A 26,547-nucleotide genomic window follows, 5' to 3' on the forward strand; every position below is an offset into this window, starting at 1 on the left:
CATTAACTGCAATGTTCATTCCCCTGAAAGCCATAATTCATGGCTGTTCTACAGCTTTTTCTTTCAGCAATTATGCATATTAGAAGAAAGTTTGAATACATAAAAACTAAATACTGATAGAAAATCAAGCCTCAGTAAAAGACACGTTTACTTGACTAGTTTGCAGTGAAGGGAAATATGAAAGCTAACCAACCTTCTTCCCAAACCCCAAGTGCCCTGGTCCAAGGAGGTTGGAGGAAAAAAAAATTCCAGCCCCTGGGCATTGTAGAGCATTTACTGCCTGGCATCCATAATCAACGCACCAGTGGTCAATTCCATCACTAAGGGACAGTGCCTTGAGTGGGAGAAGAAACGTTGGCATCTCTTGGCTCTCCGGGGAATTCAGTGCAAAAGTTGCTCTTCTAAATAGACAAACTGCTACAGAGAATACCTCAAACCCATTCCTGTTTCTTTTGGTTTCTCTTTTCTGAGGATCATAGGGTGACATAAAAGTATCTGATGAGAATTGTCCCATGCCATTTTGATTACCTATGTATTTCCAGTGCAGAGTGTGGCACTTGATAAACGTGTGCTTAAAAAAAAAAAAAAAAAAAAGTGAAAAATCTCTAAATTCTGTTTCAAGTCAGAAAATGTGCGTTTAAACCTTATCTCTGCTGTGTAACTGGGCTTTGTGATCCTAGGCCAGGTACTTAAATTCTAAGCCTCAAATTCCTTACCTAAGGAATAGAAATGAAAATAATTCCTACTCATAGCACTGTCCTTAGGCAGTTATGAGATAATGCATATAAATCCCTGAACACAATGCTGGCCTCTGAAAATGTTCTGTGATAATTTGTTAAATCTAAATTCTCCAGAGCTATAGATGACCATAATCCCAGAGTTGTAAATGACCAGGTGAATGAAGGACAAATTATATCTAACATAAAGGCTGAGGATCCACTCTAGTACTTTTCTCAGACGTCTAACAATGGGCCAAGACCAAATGTATCCTTGACTTCTCCAGGCAGAATTACAGCCAACATTCATGGCACTCAAGATTTATGCTTTGACATACATCTTTAAAGCAAAGCCAGTGACCATTTTTAAATAGGAAATCTCAGAAGAAGCCCAGAAGTATTACCAAGGAATATGAAATTTATTTGTAGAATTTACAGACTTTTAATAACCCTCCAAGCAAATAGCATAAATTTTAAAATCTGAAAGGAACACACATGCGCGTGCACGCAGACGATGAACTTATTGTGCCCTCTCGTTATCAGATTAATAAATCAGCCAGCAAGTTATTCTCCATGCCTAGAGTAAAACATAAAGAACAGTGCACATAATTTTTGTCCTCAGAAAATGTGTAATCAAGTCGAGATTAAAACACTGCAGTAAGGGGCACCTGGGTAGCTCAGTCGGTTACATGTCAGGCTTGATGTCTTCTCAGGTCGTGATCTCACAGTTGGAGAGTTCAAGCCCCGCATTGGGCTCTGCACTGACAATGTGGAGCCTGCTTGGGATTCTCCTCCGTCCTTCTCGCTCTGCCCTTCCCGTACTCGCTCGCTTGCTTGTTCTCTCTCAAAATAAATAAATAAACTTAAAAAAACAACAACACTGCATTAAATTAGGGAAGGGAATGTGTTCACCATCAAGTACCCAGTGAGGATATCCCTTTCTCTGACCGCCCTATGAGAAGTGGCCTCCCCACCTGACTTTCTATCTCGTTATACCATTTTTTCTCTTGTTCTCTTCAATTTATCACTAATCTGTAATTATCTGGTTTGCTTTTTGTTATTTTTTTTCTATAGGAATAGAGACATTTTCTATGTTATTCATGGTGATCATCAACTGGTACACAATATATATGATATAAATGTGCTGAATCAAAGAATTCTTTGTTCACCTGACCCAGGGGCCCTAACTCAGATGGTAGGAAAGACTAAATCAGAAATATACTAGAAAGCCTTAATTTTTTTTTTTTATTTTTTAGTGTTTATTATTTATTTTTGAAAGGGAGAAGAGAGACAGAGCGTGAGTGGGAGAGAAGCAGAGAGAGAGAGGGAGACACAGAACCCAAAGCAGGCTCCAGGCTCTGAGCTGTTAGCCCAGAACCTGATGAAGGGCTCTGAACTCACAAACTGTGAGATCATGACCTGAGCTGAAATTGGACCCTTAACTGACTGAGCCACCCAGGCGTCCCTATTTTTGAAAGCTTTTAGCAAGAAATCATTTGGGGTGGGGGTGCCTAGGTGGCTCAGTCAGTTGAGCATCCAACTTGGGCTCAGGTCATGATCTCATGATTCATGGGTTCGAGCCCCACATTAGGCTCTGTGATGATGGCTCAGTGCCTGGAGCCCACTTCAGATTCTGTGTGTGTCTCTCTCTCTGCCCCTCCCCTTCTCACGCTCTCTGTCTCTCCAAAATAAATGTTAAAACAATTTAAAAAAAAAATCATTTGAGGTGCCTGGGTGGCTCAGTCTGTTGAGCATCCAACTCTTGGTTTGGGCTCTGCTCATGATCCCAGGGTTGTGAGATCACATTAACATTGAGATTCTCTCTCTCTCTTTCCCTCTGCCCCTCTCCCCCACTCACAGACACACTATCTCCCTCTCTAAAATAAAAATATTAAAAACTAAAAAAAGAAATCATTCATTTCTTCTTACATGTTCTTTCTACCAACTAACAGAATTCCTAAAATGATAATGAGGCGGCACTATGGTGGTCCTAAAGAAGTTCAAGGAAACTCATATTCCCTTAAGAAATACATTCAAGTAAGGGCACCTGGGGGGCTCAGTTGGTTCAGCATCTGACTCTTGAATTCAGCTCAGGGCATGATCTTACAGTTTGTGGTATCGAGCCCATGTTGGGCTCTGCACTGACAGCGCAGAGCCTGCTTGGGATTCTCTATCTCTGCCCCTCCCCCACTCACATGCTCTGGCACACATGCACTCTCCCTCTCTCAAAATAAGTAAATAAAACACTTTTAAAAAAAGAAATACATTTAAGTAAACAACTAGTGCCACACTGTGATTAGTAAAATAAATAAAATATGTTGAAGGGAAGTGGCTCCCACGAGGATAGTTGACTCTTTCTTAGGAAGATCAGAGAGGCTTTTAAAAGATGTGCCTAATCTGGATTTTCTAGGAAGACCAGGAGGAATGGAATTCCAGGCAGAAGTAATGTGTGCAAAGGCACAAAGGCAAAATTGGCCCAGATAACATGAGCACTAGGCGTAGAGACAGAAGATCTTAAATTTCTGGATTCTCATTTGTAGTTGTTACGACTCTATCAGTTACCTACTGCTATGATAATACCATATAATAAACCACAAAACATCAGTGGCATACAACAAAAAGCATTTATGCGGCTCTCAAGTTTGCCAAGTTTAGCAGACCTAGTCTGGGCTCACTTACGTATTTAGAGGTCAGCTGGCTGTGGGCTGATCTGGGGTTGCCTCAGGTAGGTTACTTGGCTCTGCTCCACGTGTCTTATCCTCCAGCAGGCTAACCCAAGTATGTCCTGCTCATGGCAACAGCAGATGGCTACAGCACAAAGCAGAAGGTCCGAGCACTTACCAACACTGTGCTTACATCATTTCTGCTAACATTTCAGTGACCAAAATTAAGTTCTCTGGCCAGAACCAAAGTCAAAGAGGGAGGGCACTCACGGTGACATGGCAGAGGGAAGAATTGGAGCCATTAATAAAATTAGTAGACTATACACATATAATGTCTTTAGAGTTTGGTTTCCTATTCAGTAAATGGAGAACACAACAGCTCCTCCCTCCTGACATCCCAGGGTTTGGGGGAGGATATGTACAGAAGGTGTTTTTGAAGTTCTTTGGCTGAGAATAAATAGACAAAGTTACTGTGGAAATCTAAGAGATTCGTGTCTCTCTGTGGTTCACATACCAGCTAGCCACACCCTTAAACTGGAATTTCTGTTTCATTTTCCTTAAACAAAGCAATGGTCTCAAACAAAGCTTATAAATTTTCTAGGCTGTAATCAAAAAAAGACATCTAGGGGCGCCTGGGTGGCTCAGTCAGTTAAGCGTCCGACTTCCACTCAGGTCATGATCTCACAGTTTGTGAGTTCGAGCCCCGCGTCGGGCTCTGTGCTGATAGCTCGGAGCCTGGAGCCTGCTTTGGATTCTGTGTCTCCTTCTCTCTCTGCCCCTCCCCCACTTGTGCTCTGTCTTTCTCTATTAAAAATAAATAAAATATTTAAAAAGTTAAAAAAAAAGACATCTAAATACCAAATTCAGCCCCTTAGAGCTCAAGGTAAGCACAAGAATACTCACGATAACCACTAAAATATCAGTAACAGCTACTTCTAGAGGAGGCAATAGAATCAGGGAGGAAAAAGAGATACTATAATGTTTTATGCTATGAAAGTTCTGTTTGCATTTTACAGTGAGAATAGATTCATGTATTACTTTTAGCATTAAACCAATGAATATGTGTTTGAAATTTTTTCATAAAGTGAAACTAGTTAAGTATTTCCATAATATCCATTTCAACAGTTTAAACATTAATCCAGATATCCAGGATTGTTTCTGTTCACTTTCCATTCTGAAATATCTGTGTATGCACACTTTATTTTTATTTGTATGACTCATGGATTCTCAAGAGTCCAGGAAACTTGGTTCTTCTCTCAACTTTGCCATAGTCAAGTCTGTGGTCTTGGATTATTCATTTAACTGTGGTCAACTCTAGTCTCTTCATCTGCAAATTAAGGATTATGAATCAAATGGTTCTAATATAACCTTAGATCTAGCATTCTATAATTCTGGAAAGAAATGGTCCATTTGCAAATAAGCCCGCTCATCTGAATATTACCAGCCAGTATATGAACCAAAAAAAAATTTTTTTTTAAAAGAGGAAGTATTAATTCAGGGTTTGATAAGTAAACAGTTTTTTTAAATCAATATTTTTAGCTACAAATAGTTCATTATTTTTTAATGTATACTGATGTAACAGATGATGATTTTAAAATAATCAAATAGCTTCCACTTACAATTACTTTTTTTTTTATTTTTTTTTTAACATTTACTCATTTGCACAGAGCCTGATGTGGGGCTCGAGCTTATGGACCACGAGATCATGACGTGAGCTAAAGTCGACTCCTTAACCGACTGAGCCATCCTGGCGCCCCTCCACTTACAATTACTTTTAAACTGATGAAACATATTTAACTTGTTGTAGAATGTATGCTTTTCTTTTTACTTTTTAAAAAAATTTTTTAACATTTAGTTTTAAGAGAGAGAGAGACAGAGCATGAGCAGCAGAGGAGCAGAGAGAGAGGGAGACACAGAATCCAAAGCAGCCTTCAGGTCTGAGCTATCAGCACAGAGCCTGATGTGGGGCTCAAACCCACGAACTACAATATCATGACCTGAACCTAAGTCAGATCCCTAACCGACTGAGCCACCCAGGCACACCCATATGCTTATTTTCTGTAAAAAGTTTATTTATTTTGAGAGAGAGCAGCATGAGTAGGGGAGGGGCAGAGAGAGGAGAGGGAGAATCCAAAGCAGACTGTTTGCTGTCAGCACAGAGCCCGATGTGGGGCTCCATATCTCCTGAACCTCAAGGTTGTGATCTGAGCCTAAATCAAGAGTCAGATGCTTAACCGACTGAGCCACACAGGTGCCCCCAGAATGTATGTTTTTTAAACTCAGTGTAGATTAATTATCATAAGTTTATTTTCAGTTCTGAGTCAGCTTTTGTTTTTTCATTCTCTGCACTATGGGTATATTAATTCATCACTTACTAAGCACTTACTTCTACTGTCTAGTCACTAGAGACACTTCATGGATCTGTTCTTCCAGTTTGCACCAAGCCAGTTTCTGCCTATGAATTATAAATTCATTTCATTCTCCTAATTTGTTTGCTGTGAGGATTACTTAAAGTAGTGGAATCAGAGCCTACATTCAGGTTCAATTCCAGAGGCACCACACAAGTTTACTGTGTTAAATGTGTGTATGACATAACTCCACCTAGCTGTTCATACTCTTGGCCAAATTGCTTAATCTTGCTGATCCTCATTTTTCTCAACTGCAAACTTTATGAATAGTTGCATGGTTTTTTTTTTTTTTTTGTTTTTGTTTTTGTTTTTTTTTACTGCTACATGAAAATTTTCTCAAATTTGCAGAAGAAGGAAAAAGAAAATGCCTTTTTATCTCAGCTGACTGCTGCCCTCTGATGCTTAGCTCAAAAAGCAAAACGCTACTTTGTGATTCATTTAACAGGAGCAAATGTGCTGAACAGAAAAGAAAGATAAGCAAACACCAGCTCAGTCATAAACTGGAAGTTGGTCTCAAGTGGAAAGAAAAGCTGGGAGCCATGGTATAGGCAAGCCGCCCTGGTGGGAGGAGAGGCATCTTCTCCTGGATACATTTAGTCAGAATAGATGCTTGCATCTTTGAGGGCCCCTCCATCATAAGGGCTCAATACCTGACTCCCTTGAGCTCCAGAGCAAAGACGGATTGCCTATTCAACCATGGCAAATAAAATTATTGGATACAGCCCAAGTCATCCCCGAGAACTAGCCTAGGGAAAAAAAAAATGAAGCAAAAGGAAAGGATTTCTCTTTTTACTGTTACTCAGAGCGTGTCTTTTTGTTTGATGTTTTCCTTTGGCAGCTTCTCCAAGAGGCTGGTTTCCTGCGGTCCATGCTGTGGGATTACTGACCTTTCCGCTAAACCTCCTACTGTAGTTTTACATCCAACCCCCCCCCCCGAATGAAGACCAAATTGGACATACTTTAATATTTCAATCTTCTGAATTTTATAATTAAATAAAAACTGGCATTAAAACAAGTTCCTATGCCCAAGGATTTGGGTGGAGTTGTGCCAAAAAGCTTACATCACATAGCCTGGAGATAAATTCATTGCTGTTTTCATTCATTTGCATTTAATCAGCCCAGAATTGCTGACTCCAGCTTCAGCAAGGACCTGCCTGCCTGCTCAGTCTGCAGGGTACAGTACTGGTGATGGGCAATGACTCAAGTGAGAAGTTTGAGTTCCACAGTCCAAAGGTCATCTTTCACCTTGAAGGTTGGCTGGATAGCCACTCAATTACATAAACAAAAAGCCAGGGTTATTCTGATGCCACGGGCTTAAAGAAATCCTCCCCTTTTCCGTCAGAGACGTTGGTTCTGGCCTCGGCCGACCCAGTTCATGCCCCAGTTCTGCCACTTACAGTAGAATCACATCTTTGGAGGAATTATGGTTCTAGACTTATTGCATTATGATCATATTTACCTTGAAAATCCCATTAAGACAATATCTTACATGTAGTTGGGTTCTAGTGTCAGCTGATCAGTATGCATACCAACCGACTCTAGCACTATGGGCTGAAGAAAGTGATTTCATAGCTCTGAGCTTCCTTCTCCATCCATGAACTGGAGTTATTAACAGAAGCTACCTCGTAGGGGTATAGGAAGGCTGAAATGAGATGATGCATGTGGGCATATATATATATATAATCAGCACAGTAAATGATAGCTATGGGTATTAGCAGATTGTTAAGAGCTAATTAAGCTCCCATAATCAGCTGTTGAGCTCTGTGCACAATGGCTGAACTCTTTCAGTTAACCATTTTGCAGATAAGGGAACTGAGTCACAGCAGTTAAGGGGATAGCTGGTAAAACCACAGTGGTCAAGAGCATAAATGGAGCCACACAGACCGCCCACCTCTGTCATTCATTGGCTCCATAAGCACAGACAAGTCAGTGGCTCTGTGTTTCAGGATTCTCTTCTATAAAATGGACAGATTGAAAGAATCAGTCTCTTAGGACTGTTGTAAAGATTTAAAAAGTTGGTATGTCTAAAGTGTTGAAATAATGCCCGGCACTTGGTGAGCTATATCATCGTCATTGTCATCATCATCACCGCCATCGTGTTTATGATTATTCCATGCTTCTTCATTTGAAACACCACTAGTGTGGTAGTACCAGTAGTGAAATCATTCATCTGGCATATGAGGGAGAAATGGACTTAGCTCCACAAGATCACTGAGTGTAAAATGGGGTTTGAAGGGGATTTTGAATAAGACAATCAGAAGGATCTCAGTGAACTGAATAGGATAGGCTGGGATGCATGAAATGGGTGATGGGTATTAAGGAGGGCACTTGTGATGAGTACTGGGTGTTATATGTAAGTGATGAATCGCTAAATTGTGCTCCTGAAACTAGTATTATTACACTATATGTTAACTAATTGGAATTTATTTTGTTTATAATATTTATTTATTTACTTATTCTTCTTTTGAGAGAGAGACAGAGCGCAATCAGAGTAGGGGCAGAGAGAGAGGGAGACACAGTATCTGAAGCAAGCTCCAGGCTCTGATCTGTCAGCACAGAGCCTGATGCGGGGCTTGAACTCACGGACCACAAGATCATGACCTGAGCAGAAGCCGGATGCTTAACCGACTAAGCCACTGAGGCGCCCCCTAACTGGAATTTCAATAAAAATGTGAAAGTATTAAAAAAAAAAAAAAAAAAGGGTGAAAACAAATGAAATAAATCAACTAATGTCAAAACAAAACACACACACAAAACAAACAAAAAAATAGGATAGGCAGTTCCAGATGAATACATAAGACATTGAGACCAGGGCCAGAAAAGACCAACAAAGTGACTCATATGAAGGAAAGGGAACAGGAAACAAAACACATAGGTAGAACATTTGTAGCACAACAGCAATAATTCCCCTATAGAAATCCTATTATTCTTTGGGTTACTTTCTCTAGTGTTTAAAGGCTGGATACTATAAAAGCCATGATAATAGGCCCTCCCTTGTCTTACTGTACATGACTCAGAAATATACCACAGACTTCCAGAGGCCTAGTAAATGAGTACTGCAATGCCATTTCATGCGTGTTGCTGAACAAATTTAATTGTTTAAAGAAGGAAATAAAGTCTGGGAACTTACAGTTTCATAAATAGTAGATGGGGAAGTGTTACTGAACATGACACACCAAAAAGAAGAAATAACAATTACTTTTATCAGCCATATTCATTTGTGAAGGGATTATTTATTTAACAGGATTATATTTGAGCCTGAGTTAGGGTTTTTCAAGCTTACCTTTACCTTATTTGTGGGACCTGGAGCAAGTCCCTTCATTTTCTCATTATGAGCCTAAATCTTCCTATGGTACAGATCAGGAATGTTTAAATACAAAGACTCTGGAGTCTAAGTTCAGAATCCTCCTGTATGCTTATTGGCTGAATGATCTTGGACAATTTATTTAAATGCAAGTCTTAGTTTCTTGTATGAAAGTTGGAGATGATAATAAATACCTCATAGGGTTGTTATGAGGCTTAAAATATATAAAGCATGTTAAAGTTTTAGCATAATGCTTGACATACAGAGAGTGCATAATAAATAGAAGCTACCTATATTGTTAGCTATAAAAATAAGTAAATGGACTAAATGATCTGTAGCATGTCCTCCAGCCTGGACTCCATAGTTTAATAGCCTTCCCGACTTTGGCGTCTCTTTCCAAGTTCAGTCCCTAGGCCCCACCTGTAACTCACGTCACAGTGACAGGAGCATTAAGATGGCTGCTGTGGCAGCAGAGGTGTGTGTGAAGATGTGGGGATGCTGGCAAGCAGGGGAAGGATCAGGGTTCGGTCCTTCTACAGCCACCCCAAGACTGCTAGATATTGAGCACAAGCATTTGGGCCCCGTGGGATACAGGATGAATGTGCTTGTTTTGGGGAGCTTGGCCAAACCATCTACCTTATTTTTTGCCTTTTATGAATAGAACACTGAAACATCATACTGCTTGCACCTTGTGAATGGAATAATATGCATGAATGAGTTTTGTAAACAGCATAGTTCAAATGTTGCTGTTTTTGCTGCTGTTGTTATGACCGTGATAAATACCTTGTTTAAAAACCCAAAGCATATAGGCTCTCGGTCTTATGTCTTTAAACTGGCACTTGTTCACATTAAACTGAACAAGTCTTGAGGAGTGCCTAGCATATCTATAGCTTCTCAGAGAAGACGAATCTTTCCTGAAGGCAGTATAAACTAGAGATTAAGAGCACAGGTTCTCTGGATTCAGTTCCTTGGTCTGCCATTTTCTGGTTATATGGCCTGGGGCAAGTTGCGAAACTGCTTTAAGTTTCAGTCTCCACCCATCCTCCCACTCCCCCACCCCCTCCCTCATCTTTAAAATGGGGATAATGAATGATTATATGTAGCACAAAAAGACACTGTGAGGATTACATGAGGTGATGAATTTAAGATTTTGGCACAATGCCTGGAATGAAGGAAATACCCAATAAGGGTCAGCTGTTACCATTATTAAAATAATGAAGGGAATAATATAGAACTCATAAATACCTGCAGCTTTGATGAAACAGCAGCTACATGAAGTCTGCATCAAAAGGATGAGGACTGGAGGCACGTGGCAAAGAAGAGAATGAAATGAAGGAAACATCTCCGCTAGAGTGATTGGGTGTGTCACTGGCCAATTCTCATAACTTCAGGCCTGTGCAGACGGCCTCAATGGCACCTGCCCTGGAATTTAAGATTTAATTCAGAATTAGTCCCAGCATCATACGAATGCTTCAATTTGAAATTCTGTGACCAGAGCTTTTCGATTACTGGCCCTAAAAAGACACAGAGGACTTGTAGTTGCCAGGAACATCCTGTCGGGACATTGATACTCCAAGCAGCTCGAAGTGAGATGTGCTGTCCAACTAAAGCCTAAATCTGTGCAGCGCCAGGAAGCCTGCAGAGATTTATCAGCCCCACTTCTGTTCATTCACCTGTGAATGTGGCATCCCTTAAATGATCGATGGGGTTTTAGAATGGAGTAAAGTTTCAAGTACGGGAATCAATGAAATAGATCAATATTATCTATACCCTGGGCTGGCAAACATTTTCTGTTTGGGCCAGATAGTAATATGTGAGGCTTTGTGAAACCATAGTCTCTTTCACACCTACTCAACTCCACTGTTGTAGAACAAGAGTAGCTATAGACAATATGTAAATGAAGGGCACGGCTTTTGTTCCAATAAAACTTGATTTACAAAAGCAAGTAGCAGGCCGGAATTAGGCCATGCAGCATAGTTTGCTAACCTCTAGTTAGGGTTTGGATGCAATGACTCAGGTTGTCAGAAGCACCTGGACTAAACCTCATCTAAATTAAACATGATGTCAGAGAATGATGTTGACTAGAGATTAGCTGACCTAACATAGACGGCTTCAGACTAAAAATCAAGAGAGGAAGTAAAATCCTTACATTTAAATGGAGAGCCCAGCTTTCGTAGAAGAAAATAGGATTAACATGGAAAAAAAGAATTACAACATAAAGTGTGCTCAGTAATTCACATTAGAGAGAGACTGAGCGGGGCTCAGGAACATTGTTTCCAGCCTCAGTTTTCTGTATTCTGATGTTCTGAGCATGAGTAATAACTCCGTGAACACATACCCCTGTTTGCTGGGAGGAGTCTTGGTGAGTGTGCTCTTCCTTTGTAATAATCAGTAGTGACCCCTTTTGAAGAAGTGTCCAGTTTGCAATATACATTATATGGCCACACCTATAATAACCAAAATGATTTTGAAATTGTAGCATGTGTTATTTAAAGTTAAGCTTTAACTCCATGTGTTATTTAAAATTAAAACTTGGACAATAACACAAGTCTATTAAAAGCAGAATGTAGTACTAGACAGGGTGAGAGCTGCAAGTCATACAGAGTCAGATTCAAATCTTAATTTATCACTTTCTGCTGGTCTTACACAATATGCAGAATCTCCCTGAATCTTAACCCTTCAGAGGTAATAATAAATAATAAAAGTAACAATCTCATTACATTTAAATGTATTAGCATACAGTAAGTATATGAAAATATTCACTGTTATTATTATTATTATTGTTATTATTATTATATTCGAATGGGTAGATTGATTAGGTGGGGCATAGAGTCATCTCTCCTATACAGAAGATAGGCTTCAAGAGGAGTGATTTCCTTTTCTCTGAAAACTTCCAAGCAGAGACTTAATAGGCACTTAATAGTGATGTTATAAATAAAGCCTTGCTACTCCAACTGTGGTCCATGAACCAAGGGTCAGCATCAACTGGGATCTTGTTAGAAATGCAGACTCTTGGGGTGCCTGGGTGGCTCAGTTGGTTAAGCGTCTGACTCTTGATCACAGCTCAGGCCATGATCTCATGACTTCTCAAAATTACCTTGAAGGGTAGGGGTACCTAGGTGGCTCAGTCAGTTAAGCGTCTGACTTCGGCTCAGGTCACAATCTCACAGTTTGTGAGTTCAAGCCCCGTGTCAGGCTCTGTGCTGACAGCTCGGAGCCTGGAGCCTGCTTTGGATTCTGTCTCTCTCTCTCTCTCTCTCTCTCTCTCTCTCTCTCTCTCTCTGCCCTTCCCCCACTCGTGTGTGTGTGTGTGTGTGTGTGTGTGTGTGTGTGTGTGTGTACGCGCGCGCGCATACTCTCCCTCTCTCAAAAATAAATAAATGTTAAAAAAAATTAAAAAAGGAAAAAGAAATGCAAACTCTCATGCTCCAACCTAGACATAGTGAATCAGAATCTACATCTTAAAGTAATTCCAGGTGGTGTGCTTAGCTTTGCTATAAAGGATTCAGAAATCAATGGATGATTACAGTAGGTGACTTTTAAAGCCCCTCTGAACTCTGAGATCACTCCATATTATAGAGGCCACAGGTTTTAAGTGGATAGAATTATGGCATGGGGAGGAGCTATGGTCTCAATAACTAGTTTATTGCATTCCACCGGGCAGGTTAAGAATTCCCCTCTCCACTCAATTCCAAAGGACATTAAACCAAGTCTAGTGACTACCTGCCATTTATTAAAGTACAATCTCAGAAGAATACCAATGTAGACCTTAAATGAAAATACCCACCATGAAGACTGTTTTTCAATCTAAAGCATCATATCTTCTTGAACATAGCCCCTTGATTATTCCTTGAGTTCGCTTCCATTTTGTTTTGAGCGCTTCTCTGCTTTCTCCAAAACGCGTATCTGATTATTCTCCATGCAGGGGCTCTGTATAGAGTTCCATTAATGCTGAATAGGTCACATACAGATGGATAGTTTAACCTTTGGTATTTCCCCAAGGCCTGAAGAGGTTGAAACAAGTATAAACAGAACTGGAAGAGCTGGCAAGATATTTTGCTGGAACTTTAAAGAAATGTTTCTCTCTCTGGGACTTCCCAGTGATGGCTGTAACACAGCTCAGCTGCTCCAGCTCTTTGTCTACTTCTATCTTCCCTCCTTGATGCAGGCTTTCTGACATCCCTGGCTGTTTGAATTACACACCACATGGACACACAGGATGGACTGTGCTGGCCCATCGGTTGCATCCATTCTTAGATCCCTTTTCTGATTCCGTTATTCTGTGACTGCTGAATAGCCCATTGCGTTTTCCCCTTAGAATCGCACACAGAGAAATTTAAAAAGAATATATTGTTTCAGAAGAATTAAGATAAGAATTAAAAGGAAAAAAATAATTTTTATGGGGAAAGACAACATGAAATGTGACGAAAGTATCAAGTTTGTAATGTGTCTAACCTAAGAGAATGTTAGATTAATAATGGTGATTTATGACACCAGTCTTTGTCAGGCATCTGCTGTGTGCCAAGCACTATGTTTGTTGCATAACCATGATGATGATGATGATGATAATGATGATGACAGTAATAGTAGCTAACATTTGTTGACGATTTGTGACCATACAAATGAGATAGGCATGGGCCCTGCCCTTGTGGAAACTTACAAGCTAATAAGAAAAGCAGACATTGAACAAATAATTCCAAGTTTTATCAGTACTATGGCAGGGTATAGTGGGAGAGTGTTACAGGTGGCCTAATCTAGACTAAGGGTCAGTGAAAGCTTCTGTGGGGAAGCAATGTTTAAGAGTTAGCTACACAAAGGAAAGGTTGGGTTGAGGAGAAAGAGCATTCTGGGCAGAGTGAAGACTATGGACAAGAGCTCTGATCAAGCAAAAAGTATATGTTGGAAGAACCGAGAGAACTGACTAAAGCTTAGAGGACCAGGAAGAGAGTGAGGACATGAAACTGGAGAAGAGAAGGCAGAGAAAGGTTATGCAGAATCTCGGAGTTCTCATGAGGAGGCCAGTTCATCCCAAGGGCAATGGGGAGCCACTGATAGGTGTTAATAAGCAAGTGAGTAATATGATCAGCTTTGGGCTCTAAGATTACTCTGACTGGACTGCAGGGGAAGAGAGGAAGTATGCAGGGGGCAGAAATGATGGTGGCTTGGCCCAGAGAGGTGGCAGTATTTGTAAAACATCTCCAAAGTAGAGTAGGGCCTCCGTTGGGCTAATAAAATGCTTCCTCCCATTGGAGTCTGGTTATTTGTGTTAGTGTTGAAGGAACTTTCCCTTCATAGGCATTAGAGCCCCGTCAGGCAGATTCGGGAGCCCATTAGCAAAAGGCAACCCAAAGGCATGGAAAAGAAGAAACACAAAGGGCTAGTTCTCCGCTGGAATATGAGCTTGGATCTGCTGGTTTGTGACTCTTTCCCACAACATGGGAAGGAAAGAAGCACTGATGCGCTCAGTTTGTCTAGAAACAGTTTGTAGGCCATAAAAGTATTGTCACACGGAGTGATGTGCGAAAATGGACTTCTGAAAGGGATTCTTTTCATATATAAGACAAAAGTATTGAATTACTGACCTAACATCCCTTTACCTTAAAAGGAGGGTTCATTTTGAAAGCTGGAGTTGTAAGCTAGATTGTTAGCCCCTCTTGTGCTAAGTAGGACGACCAAGCCCTCGCTTCACTCTGGGTTCAAAGAAGAGTTATCAATCATTGGTCAAGCATTTTAATTGAGCAACTATACAATGAAAGTCATTGGAATACAGTGGTTAATCACATGTTTATCACACACAGCTTCCAGTCCAGTGAAGAAGCTGAAAGTCTAGACACTAAACTGTCACCCAATTTAATTTAAGAAGTGATCTACTCTGATAGATTCTAGCAAAGAAAATTCTGTGTACTGTGAGGGCTTACAGAAGGAGGGTGTGGTGTGTGCAGCAAGTTAGGGAAGTGAATGAACTTCCCTAGTTAGGGAAGTGAATGAACTGAGATGTCAGGCAGGTGGAGAGAAATAGAGAAGTGATAGAGCAAGTTAATTTGACAAACGTATAGCACACCTGTTGGGTGCCAAGTGTCATATAGGTCACCGTGATATGCAAGTGAATGAAACTCAGTCTGCACATGGCGGGGGGGGGGGGGGGGGGGAGGGGGGAGAACATGGGCTGAGTCATGCTAATTGCTAGCTGTGAGAATTAGATTGTCACTTTAACTGCCCAAACCTCAGCATCTTAATCTGTAAAACAAGAAAATCACATCAATCTTGCAGGATTATTGTGAGAATTAAAAATATTTAGAGCCCTTAGCTCACCGCCAGGCACTTAAGTCACAAGTTTTGTAATGACCACACTCTTGCCACACAAGAGTCAGTATGACATAGTATCAGAAGCAGTGTTCAAATTGTTCAAAAAGTCACTGTTTTCCATCAGACTGCCTACGTTCAAATCCATGTCTGAAATTTACTAGCTCTATGACCTTGGGCAAATGACAAACTATCTAATCAGTAGGGTCTTCATCTATAAAAGGAAGAAAATAAAAATACCTCATAAGTTTCTTGGGAGAACCAAAGGAAGTAATGCACAAGAAGAGTGGAAGATGGTTAAATAAACAGCTAGACTACGTATTATATACATGCAAGGTGCTATACCAGCAGAGATAAAGAGTAAACTGTTTATGGTTTTGTTCTAGATAGGACGGTGAAGCTAGTTAAGACCAAAGATTTCAGATAGAAAGACTTGGTCTGGGCCTTAAAAAATGAGTAGGTGTTGAGCAGACAGAATGCTGTTAGCTTTGCCTTGCTCAAGCTACATGGCTGCAATTTGCAACTGTGAGAATGCCAAGAGGGGCCTACGGCTTAAGGAGAATATTTTAAATGTGTATTGATTTATTTTGAGAAAGAGAGCATGCATGCAAGTGGGGGAGGTGCAGGGAGAGAGAAAATACCAAGCAGGCTCCGTGCTGTCAGCTAGGAGCCCGACACGGGGCTTAAACTCACGAAGTGTGAGATTATGACCTGAGCCGAAATCAAGAGTCAGATGCTTAGGTGCCCTGAGAATATTTTAAAAGACTAGTGAGTTTATTGTAATAAGCATCTTCTCTCCAGTTGCTGTCATGAGCCACAAGGCAGGTTAATAATAGCATGGGCTTCGGCAGTCGGTTAAGCGGCCGACTTCGGCTCAGGTCATGATCTCGCGGTCCGTTGAGTTCAAGCCCCGCGTCGGGCTCTGTGCTGACAGCTCAGAGCCTGGAGCCTGTTTCAGATTCTGTGTCTTCCTCTCTCTCTGACCCTCCCCTGTTCATGCTCTGTCTCTCTCTGTCTCAAAAATAAATAAATAAATATTTTTTAAAAATTTTAAAAAGTTGGGGGGGGGGCGCCTGGGTGGCTCAGTCTGTTAAGCATGGGCTTCGGAATCAGACAGGCTTGGGTTCTAACTCAGTCTCTTCTGCTTGTAACTGTGTGATCTTATGCCAGTTACTTTGCTTCTCTAAGCTTCGTATCACTGATCTTTAAAAAGGAAGTAATAGGGGCGCCTTGGTGGCTCAGTTGGTTAAGCATCCAACTTCAGCACAGGTCATGATCTCACGGTTTGTGAGTTTGAGTCCTGAGTCAGGCTTTGTGCTGACAGCTCAGAGAACTGGGCTTCAGATTCTATTGTCTCCCTCTCCCTGCCCCTCCTCCACTCTCTCTCTCTCTCTCTCTCTAAAAAATGAATAAATGTTAAAAAAAAATTTTTTTTAAGGAAGTAATAATAGTGCCCCCTTCATGAAGGTGCTATGAGGAATAAACAAGATAATGCATGTAAAACATGTTTGGCACATAATAAATATTCAGTAAACATTAGCTACTGTTATTGTTGGTGCCTCATTAAGGTTATGCTGGCAGAGAACATTAGAATTTGTTTAGTGTATGGACAGTTACATTAAACACATGCCTTATGCTTTATCACCTACTCAACAGTGGGATCTGCAAAATATAACATAAACCACCACATTCCCCTATGTGGGAATGATTGCAGGTTTCTACCTCTGTGGCCCCAATAACTTTGAAAGTTGTACAAAGTAGGCTCTCAATAAATGTTGAATAAATTAGTGAGGAATTTGTTTTACTGATCATAAAATAAACTTTTCTCTAGTTATAGACATGAGGCATACTTCTGTAAGTCTATAAATAAATAAGTACCCCTGTAATTTCACCAGCAATGGGACGACCATTGTTAGTATCTTGATACATTTTCTTCCAAAGTGTGTGTGTGTCTGTGTGTATGTGTGTGTGTGTAACATATATGATATATGTTGAGGATCACAACATTTAAAGTAACTATATAGATATTTAATTTGATCATACCATACAAAAGCTTTTTCTCCATTTGTCATATGAGCATTTGTATTGTTTTATTAAATATACTTCAAGGGCATCTGGGTGGTTCAAGGGCAATTCAGTCGGTTGAACATCCAGCTCTTGATTTTGGCTCAGCTCATGATCCCAGGGTCATTGGATTGAGCCCCATGTCAAACTCCGTGAGCATGGAGCCTGCTTAAGATTCTCTCTCTCTCTCTCTCTCTCTCTCTCTCTCTCTCTCTCTCTTTCCTTCTTAATCTCGATCTCAATCTCTATCTCTCCCTCTGCCCCTCTCCCAGCTCATGATCTCTCTCTCCAATAATATATATATATATATATATACATATATATACATATATATATATGCTTTAAAACATGATTATACATTGCATAATATCCTATATGGGTGGCCATGTAATTTGTTTATTATTTATTTTATTGCCATATTGTTAGATTTTTATCATGTTACAAAACTAATTCATCTTAAATATAAGTTGTTACCATATTTAGTGAGTCCTTAACCTTTTGGCATTATTGACAACTTGAAAGCCTAATTTATTAAAAAATAAATAAAACTGTAAACAAAAAAAAAGAGGGGTGCCTGGGTGGCTCAGTTGGTTAACTGTCCAACTCTTTATTTCTGCTCAAGTCATGATCTCATGGTTCATGAGTTCAAGCCCCGTGTGGGCCTCTGTACTGACAATGTGGAGCCTGCTTGGTATTCTCTCTCTCTACCCCTTCCCTGCTTGTGTTCTCTCTCTTTCTCTTTCTCTGGCTCTCAAAATAAACTTAAAAAAAAAAAAGAAACTGTATTATTTTCTTCATCAAAGAAAATTACCTATTTAAATAAAATGCTGCCTGGGGCACCTGGGTGGTTCAGTCAGTAAAGCAATCAACTTTGGCTCAGGTCATGATCTCACGGCTCGTGGGTTCGAGCCCCATGTTGGGCTCTGTGCTGACAGCTCAGAGCCCAGATCCTGCTTCAGATTCTGTGTCTCCCTCTCTCTCTGCCCCTTGCCCGCTAGTGCTTTGTCTCTCTGTTTCTCAAAAATAAATAAACATTAAAAAATTATTAAAAAAATAAAATAAAATGCTGCCTACAATTTCAGGAGTTTTATAAACTTCATGAAGCCCAACCATGGATTCCTGTCCCAGGACTTCATGGCAGAACCAATAATATCAAATATGTTAACATGAAGCAGAACACAAAGTACGGGAACTATAATTTAACAGTTGTGGAGAAGTATCATCTCTAAAATACTGCTGACTACAGGATATTCAACTATTTTTATAACGTGGCCCAATCCCAGTTCAATCTTATATTGGAAATAATCTTAAATTTAGATGCTACATTAATACTTCTGTACAACTTTCATGAAAAATAGTGTTGCACGTGCTGTATCTTTATTATCCTTGGTGACAGAAAGCCTCTGCAGAGCTCCCAGGGTGCTACTTCTCCCCACTGCAAGGTTGTGCACTATATTAGTGTGAGAACTATTAATAGTGTGTCTACCCCTGCTCCCCTTCTCCTCTGTGGCTCCTAACTGTCCCACATCCCATTCCATTTGAGCAAGTATACAGCATGATTCAGCACTGAAAAATACAGTTATCTAAAGGAAAGAGATAATTTCGTAATTATACCAAATATAAATTCAACAAACCTAAAATATAGCATAAAACAGATAAACAGATGTATTCACTGCTTTGGATCGGGCATATTTCAATCTCAAGATCCAAGGGTTTGTTGTTGTTGTTAAAAATTTTTTTAACATTTATTTATTTTTGAGAGAGAGACAGAGCATGAGCATGAGATGGCCAGAGAGAGAGGGAGACACAGAATCCGAAGCATCCTCTGGGCTCTGAGCTGCCAGCACGGAGCTCAACGCAGGGCTTGAACCCACGAACCGTGAGATCTTGACCTGAGCCAAAGTCAGACGCTTAATCAACTGAGCCACCCAGGCACCCCTCAGGATGCAAGGTTTTATCTTGGCCTTTGTGTAGTTCTAACCAAGGAGCACAACCTTTAATTTATTATCTTTATACCTTTGTCTGATATGCAATTTATAATAGGCTGACTCCACATGCGAGTTTATACAGTGTCTGAAGAATTTTGATAGGTTCTCAACATAAAGTAAAAAATTGTTTTATGTCCGTTGTTTCCATACATTTGATTCTGAAGTTGGAACAATTACTTATGTGAAAGCTAGGATATGAAAGAGCAGGTACGTATCTGCACATTTCTATGTACATGTTGATGACGATGTGTGTTTGGAAAATTCTAAATCACTATTAGGTCCCAAAGAATGATGGAAGAAGAAAATTTTGAAAACAATTCTAAGAATAATTTATATTAAATATCTTTTTTTTTTTCCCTCCCTCATAGCTACATCATCCCTCTCAAGGCTTCCGCTTTGGAACTGTCCGGGAAAGCAGTGCTGAAGATTATGTGAGGCAAAGCTTCCCAGAGATGCATGAGTATATGAGAAGGTACAACGTCCCAGCTACCCCTGATGGAGTGGAGTTTTTGAAGTGAGTGTCAACCTCTTGGGTTCAAAAAGTTCTTACTGAAAGAGAAATCTTAGCTACCAATATATAGTATGTGTTGGTTTTTTAAAATGACAGCTAAATATACCCACTTTGTGTTCAGTAATGCCTCACACTGTGTGAGATTGAGAAGGCAGTATGGAATAGTGTGCATTTAATTATGTGACCTAGATTACTAGTTACCTGCATAGTCCCCAGTTGGCAGTAGCTTTGCTCAAAGTGCCAGTGGGGTCATTAGCGTAGCAGATGGTGGGGGAAGTAAATGTTGGCTTGACATCACCGAGGAAACAATGGTGCTGAAATCATCAAACAGTCAGGGAATGTGGCCAGAGGATAAAGTGTCCCAAGGCAACCCTTCCCTGCACGGTGAATCTCTAAGCCCATGGACTGTCTCCTTTGGCCATAAGGAAATGGAATTTATCTTAGAGATTTCCTGTAGAAAGGAAATAAGATAAAAGGCAATGATTCCCATGCCTGCATTCTTCTCATCAGAATTTATGAGAAGCAATCAAGAGCAATCACATTGCCATGGCAGATTATCAGAGCCTGTAATTCAACGAAGCTGAATGCAAAGGAGGATGGTGCAGTTAGGGATTCGCTCATGTAGTCTGCCTGGGAGAAGGGGATGAATGGCTCCTGATAGGCACCACAGCATGAGGGTGAGCAGTCCCATCTCCCTTGTGCCTGATGGTCTCAGGACAATGACATACATTCAAGCCTCCAACCCCTAAAATTGTGCTGCCCAGGAAACTGGTTTATCTATGGTCAACCACAGTAATCCTCCCAATGGATGAAGGGACTTGCCACTTCAAATTCTCTTTTAAGGAAGAAGGGAAACAGGGGCACCTGGGTGGCTCAGTCAGTTAAGCATCTGACTTCAGCTCAGGTCATGATCTTAGAGTTTGTGAGTTCAAGCCCCACATCAGGCTTTCTGCTGTCAGTGCAGAGCCCACCTCAGATCCTCTGCCCCTCCCCTGCTCATTCTCTCTCTTTCTCTCTCTCCCCCCCCCAGAATAAATTAATTTTATAAAAAAATAAGAGAAATAAATAAATAGCTTCATGGGACATAAGGGCTTTATGTTTCTCAAGAACTCTGGTGACAGGCCCCTAAAACTACTTACAGACTTTTTACAGAGTCTAGAGAGGAAGCCTTGGGTTCTCAGATTTATAACATTCTGTAGGGTGTGTAAGCACTAGGAAATGGCACTATCAGTTTTGCAAGAACACTAAAATGTTAGAGTCCATCTGTAACACAGAGTGTAGTGCTCCTTTGCCTTCCAGCCCTTCTTCAGTACTCTTCTGTAGTTCAAGCAAATTCATGGCTGAGAGAGAGAGTAAGATGTCAGGGAGATGGCAGTGGCTCCCAGCTAGATAGTAATCTGACAAACTGGGCTCTTTTGGCAGTGTGAAAGAGCAAGATGAGCCACTACTGTGGCAGTCCCCAGGTCCACTTGACTCAAGCTATTCATTTATTTTGGAAGCTTCACCTGAGAAGGCCCTGGTGCTCAGAGTTGTCTCCACTCTAGTCTGGAGAGATGAACTCGTTAGAAAAGCAGGTACACAACTGACACATGAAAAAATGCTCAACATCACTCATCATCACGGAAATACAAATCGAAACCACAATGAGATGCCACCTCACACCTGTCAAAATGGCTAACGTTAACAACTCAGGCAACAACAGATGTTGCAAGAATGTGGAGAAAGAGGATCTCTTTTGCACTGCTGGTGGGAATGCAAGCTGGTACAGCCACTCTGGAAAACAGTGTGGAGGTTTCTCAAAAAATTAAAAATAGAACTATCCTACGACCCCACAGTTGCACTACTAGGTATTTATCCAAGGGATACAGGTGCTGTTTCGAAGGGGCACATGCACCCCAATGTTTATAGCAGCACTGTCAACAATATCCTAAGTATGGAAAGAGACCAAATGTCCATCAATGGATGAATGGATAAAGAAGATGTGGTATATATATACAATGGAGTATTACTTGGCAATCAAAAAGAATGAAATCTTGGGGCGCCTGGGTGGCTCAGTCAGTTGAGCATCCGACTTCAGCTCAAGTCATGATCTCATAGTTTGTGGGTTCGAGCCCCGTGTTGGGCTCTGTACTGAAGCATAGAGCCTAGAGCCTGCTCCTAATTCTGTGTCTCCCTCTCTCTCTGCTCCTCCCCTGCTCATGCTCTGTTTCTCTCTCTCTCCTTCAAAAAATAAATAAAAATACATTAAAAAAATTAAAAAAAAAAAAGAATGAAATCTTGCCGTTTGCAACTACGTGGATGGAACTAGAGGGTATTATGCTAAGTGAAATTAGTCAATCAGAGAAAGATAAATATCATATGACTTCACTCATATGAGGACTTTAAGATACAAAACAGATGAACATAAAGGAAGCAAAAATAATATAAAAACAGGGAGGGGGACAGAACATAAGAGACTGTTAAATAGAGCACAAACAGAGGGTTACTGGAGGGGGTGGGTGGGGGATGGGCTAAATGGGTAAGGGGCATTAAGGAATCTACTCATAGATTATATATAGCTATATATATAATAATCTATATATGATATATCTATATTATATATAGATTATATATAATTATATATAATATAATCTATATATATAGATTATATATAGCAAATCATTGTTGCACTATATGCTAACTGATTTGGGTGTTAAATAAATAAATAAATAAATAAAAGCAGGCACAGATGAAGACACTGAGACCTTAAAGAAGCAACTTGTCCATGGTAATCTAACTAGCAAGTGGCAGAGTCTGGATTAGAACCAGGTGCCTAGAATCCAATCACTGCTGCAGGCCAGTCTAGGAACCATAACAGAAAAGCAGGTCCTTGATACTCAAAGAATAGTCCATGTTCCAGCCACATCCATGTTCCAGTTAGCACTTGGGAATTTGTGAGAAATGCAGACAGTCAGATCCCATCTCAGAAACTGCATTTTAATAAGCTCCCCAGGTGGTTCGCTGATGGAGGTAGGTGAAATTGTTATACAGGCAGAATTTACCATTAATGCCCTCTGACTCCTTATCTTTGGGCTTCTCTCTCCACTTTTGGCCCAGTCACTGGATGTGCTCTCGGCCACGACTCCAAGAAACCACAGTCCTTGTATTACCGCCCCCGCCCCAATATCCCAGAGCCCTGACCTGCAGAACACCACCTCTAGAGTCACCTATAGTGTATGTATTATTGTCGTGTATGTATTATTTTGTGGTGTGGGTATTATTAAGTGAACTCTCAAAAAGACAGCAGGATTCTATAATGGGAAAAACAACCAGGGGCCCTGCCAACTGTAAGGATGATTCAGCCAGTCTAGAAGCTGCTTATACCTGGATCACACCCAGCCACATCCTCACAGTGATTCAGGGCCCCATGGGAGTCTGTGAGCTAATTGCTTCTTGCCTTCCTGTGCCATAGACACCTGTCATAACTAACTCCACTTTGCAGTCCAAAATCAAGAGTAATTATTTAAGGATACCACTGAGACTGGACCTCAGCAATTACTGGTTAGAAAAACTGAACCCCAATTTTTTTCTATTGTTACTGCTACCTCAAATATTTGCAGAGTGTTGGTAAATGGTAACTTGTTGCTGTGTAGCTCCCAAGGTACATTCTGTTTCTGTGTCAGTAAAACTTTTATTGGAGAAACATCTTTCAGCTTGATTTTTATTTTATTGCCAAGATTCCATTAAGGTTCCTCATCATCAGCTCCTAGGAGACAGTTCACATCCTCAACCCTTTCTGAAGCTTCCCACAGCTGTGGAGCTGAGAGATGTTTTTTTATTTTGGTTAACATTAAAGACAGTCCTCATTGCGACTTAAATCCAATACCCCTAGAAAAGGGAATGCATTTTGAATAAGCTGTTCACTTCCTGGAAGAGCAAAAAGAGGAAGCAGTGGTCATTGGCGTTAAGAAGGGAAGTTGATCTGTTTACTCTGTGTCCATGTAAATATGTACTTCCTTCCCACTGATGAATCTTAGAGGGGTCTATGGGTGTCTTTTGCTTTTAGATTTTTGATGGGCCCTAGCCATGTTCTATTCTGAGTTTGAGGCCACTCCACTGTACCGAATTCCAATAGACTCATCTTTGGCTCTAAGAGAGGAATGACTGAGCCCAGATGGAATACAGAAGGGTTATTCTCTTTGCCAAAATGGGTGGACAGCCCTGAGGGTCGGAAAGCCTTTCTCAAATGAATGTATGTCCTATAACTTTCCAAAAAGGATTTGCGGTGGCTGAAAACAAGAGTCATTGCATACACTGTAAATAGTTACTTTGGAAACTCCTCCTTCCTTGCCTCCTTTCTAAATGGGAACTCATCCAATGCTCAAACATCTTCCTCTTCCTCTGCACCATCTCTGTGCCTACATTCAAAAAATGGGGAGAACACATGAAGAACGCACAAGGCATCTGTTGGCATCTTGAGCCCAGTCCACGTCTGATTCACTGATACAGGCCAGGGACACCTACCTTAAATGATTCTTGCCTGAACCACCTCCTAGGATGGGAGTGAAACGTGATTCTCTGGAGGTATATTAATAAAGCAGATCACTGAGATCTATTACCTGTGCTTCCCCTCCCTATTTATTGAATGCTAGCTCATGGGCTTTAAAGAGACCTCAACCATCTTTTCCCTAGGAGTGCCAGATCTCATATTTGTATTTCCTTAATATGTATTCCTAAATATGAAATGATGTCTGATCTCTGAAGAATATGATAGTGATCATAACAGAAAAAAATAAAATTTTCCATATATTGATTAATGAGACCACCTGGTTCCAACACTTACTAGCTATGTAACCTGGATCAACCTGCATGCAACCTGTACTTTGACTCTCTGAGCCTTGTCATCTGCTAGAATGGGATAATACCAACCACTTCAGAGTCATTATGAGTGATACAGGGTGCAGAGAATAATAAATACCATGTCTCACACAAAGGAGTCATTCAGTTAATGTAAGAGAAATGAACCGTGGGGCACCTGGGTGGTCAGTCAGTTAAGAGTCCAGCTCTTAGTTTTGGCTCAGCTCATGGTCTCAAGGTTCATGAGTTCGAGTCGTGTGTAAGGCTCCACGCTAACAGTGCAGAGCCTGCTAGGGATTCTTTCTCCCTCTTTCTCTCTCTGCCCCTCCCCTGCTTGTGCTCTCTCTCTTTCTCAAAGTAAATAATTAATTTAAAAAAGAGAGAGAAATGAACCTTTCCATTTAATTCATAGTCGCTCTGGCTTTGTTGTTGGATTTAGTAGTAATAAAAGGAAATGGTAGATAAGCCATTGGAAAGATGTCATGCTGTCTTAGAAGAGTATCTGTTTCCCCTGCTCTGTTCTCTACGGGTCAGGGAGTTGTCAACAGGCTGAGTCAGCAGCTACCTAGATTGGGCTGCCCTTTGTGTCCAGGTTTCTGTCCCCTAAACAAAAACCAGCTGTCAACCTTTCTGTCCATTAATGAATCATTTTTCTCTTTTCTTCTCTTGGTCTTAAATATAGGAATGATCCAGAGAAACTAGACGCCTTCATCATGGACAAAGCCCTTCTGGATTATGAAGTGTCAATAGATGCTGACTGCAAACTTCTAACAGTGGGGAAGCCATTTGCTATAGAAGGTATTAGCCAGTCACTCTCGATTCCCTTTAACACAGGATGTGCTCAGTTTGCCAACCTCGCAAGTCAGAAACGCAAAAGTCAGAGGCAAAATGCTATTCATCTTCCCTTGTTTTCATTTTCAACTCATAAGCACTTAGCTATTAAGTTGCTGAACTTAGGAATTTATTTTTCACCTACCCCACAAAAATTTATTCGCCCAATTACTAAAAAAACAACAACAAAAAACATTGCTGTTACCCAAATGATGTTGCTTCAGATTATCTGAGAGGGGTGGCAAGCTGACAGTGTAACAATTTTCATTTAACCTGTTTTTTCTTATGACCAAATCCTTTAATGAATCCGGCACAAAACTAGAATGATTGCATTCTACAACTGGAAGGACCTCAGTGTTGATTTACTCCAATCTACTTGTTTTATCCACAAGAAAATCCAGGGACATTACATCATTTTTACATAATCACACAATTAGATGATTATCCTGGAATAATCGTCTCAACCTCCTGGTTCCTAAACACATGCTTTTCCACTAGCTGGGAAAACAATAGAAAAAGAAATCTCCTTCTATACCTTAGGAACCTTTAAGAGTCCTAAACAAAACCTTGTTTGGGACCTCAGGTTTGCCTTTCTCCCCACTGGCAGCAAATTTTGGCTCCCAACGTGATCAACCAATCAGTCAGACTTCAGAACCAAAGAAGGATTGCTTTGTCAGTCTCTCCTTTCATTCTGGACAGCAGTTGATACATGGAGCTGATAGTTTGAACCAGCAAATTTCACATCTCCCAATTCCCAGCTTCCCTTCTCTGACAGTACATGCTGGCTCTCAAGACAGCCATGCTCACTTGTCAGAAAACACTTTGACTTGAAACAGTCCCATGGGGGTGCACAAGCCCTATTTCCAGAAAACTCTTCTTTCCTATATGTTAACTAGTGTATCAAAACTATTCTGATTCCAATT

At 40.6% G+C, this 26,547-nt stretch overlaps 1 protein-coding gene across 1 annotated transcript in view; it reads left to right on the forward strand.

Annotated features, from left to right (window-relative positions):
* Nucleotides 1–26,547, forward strand: part of GRIN3A (glutamate ionotropic receptor NMDA type subunit 3A) — a 168,820-nt gene that overhangs the window by 91,291 nt on the left and 50,982 nt on the right. Inside the window, exons 4-5 of the mRNA XM_015068959.3 lie at nt 19,815–19,960; nt 25,476–25,591. Coding sequence (XP_014924445.2) covers nt 19,815–19,960; nt 25,476–25,591 — 262 coding nt within the window. The remainder of the gene's footprint in view (nt 1–19,814; nt 19,961–25,475; nt 25,592–26,547) is intronic.

Source organism: Acinonyx jubatus, chromosome D4 (genome assembly GCF_027475565.1).
Source record: "Acinonyx jubatus isolate Ajub_Pintada_27869175 chromosome D4, VMU_Ajub_asm_v1.0, whole genome shotgun sequence".
Taxonomy (NCBI): Eukaryota; Metazoa; Chordata; class Mammalia; order Carnivora; family Felidae; genus Acinonyx; species Acinonyx jubatus.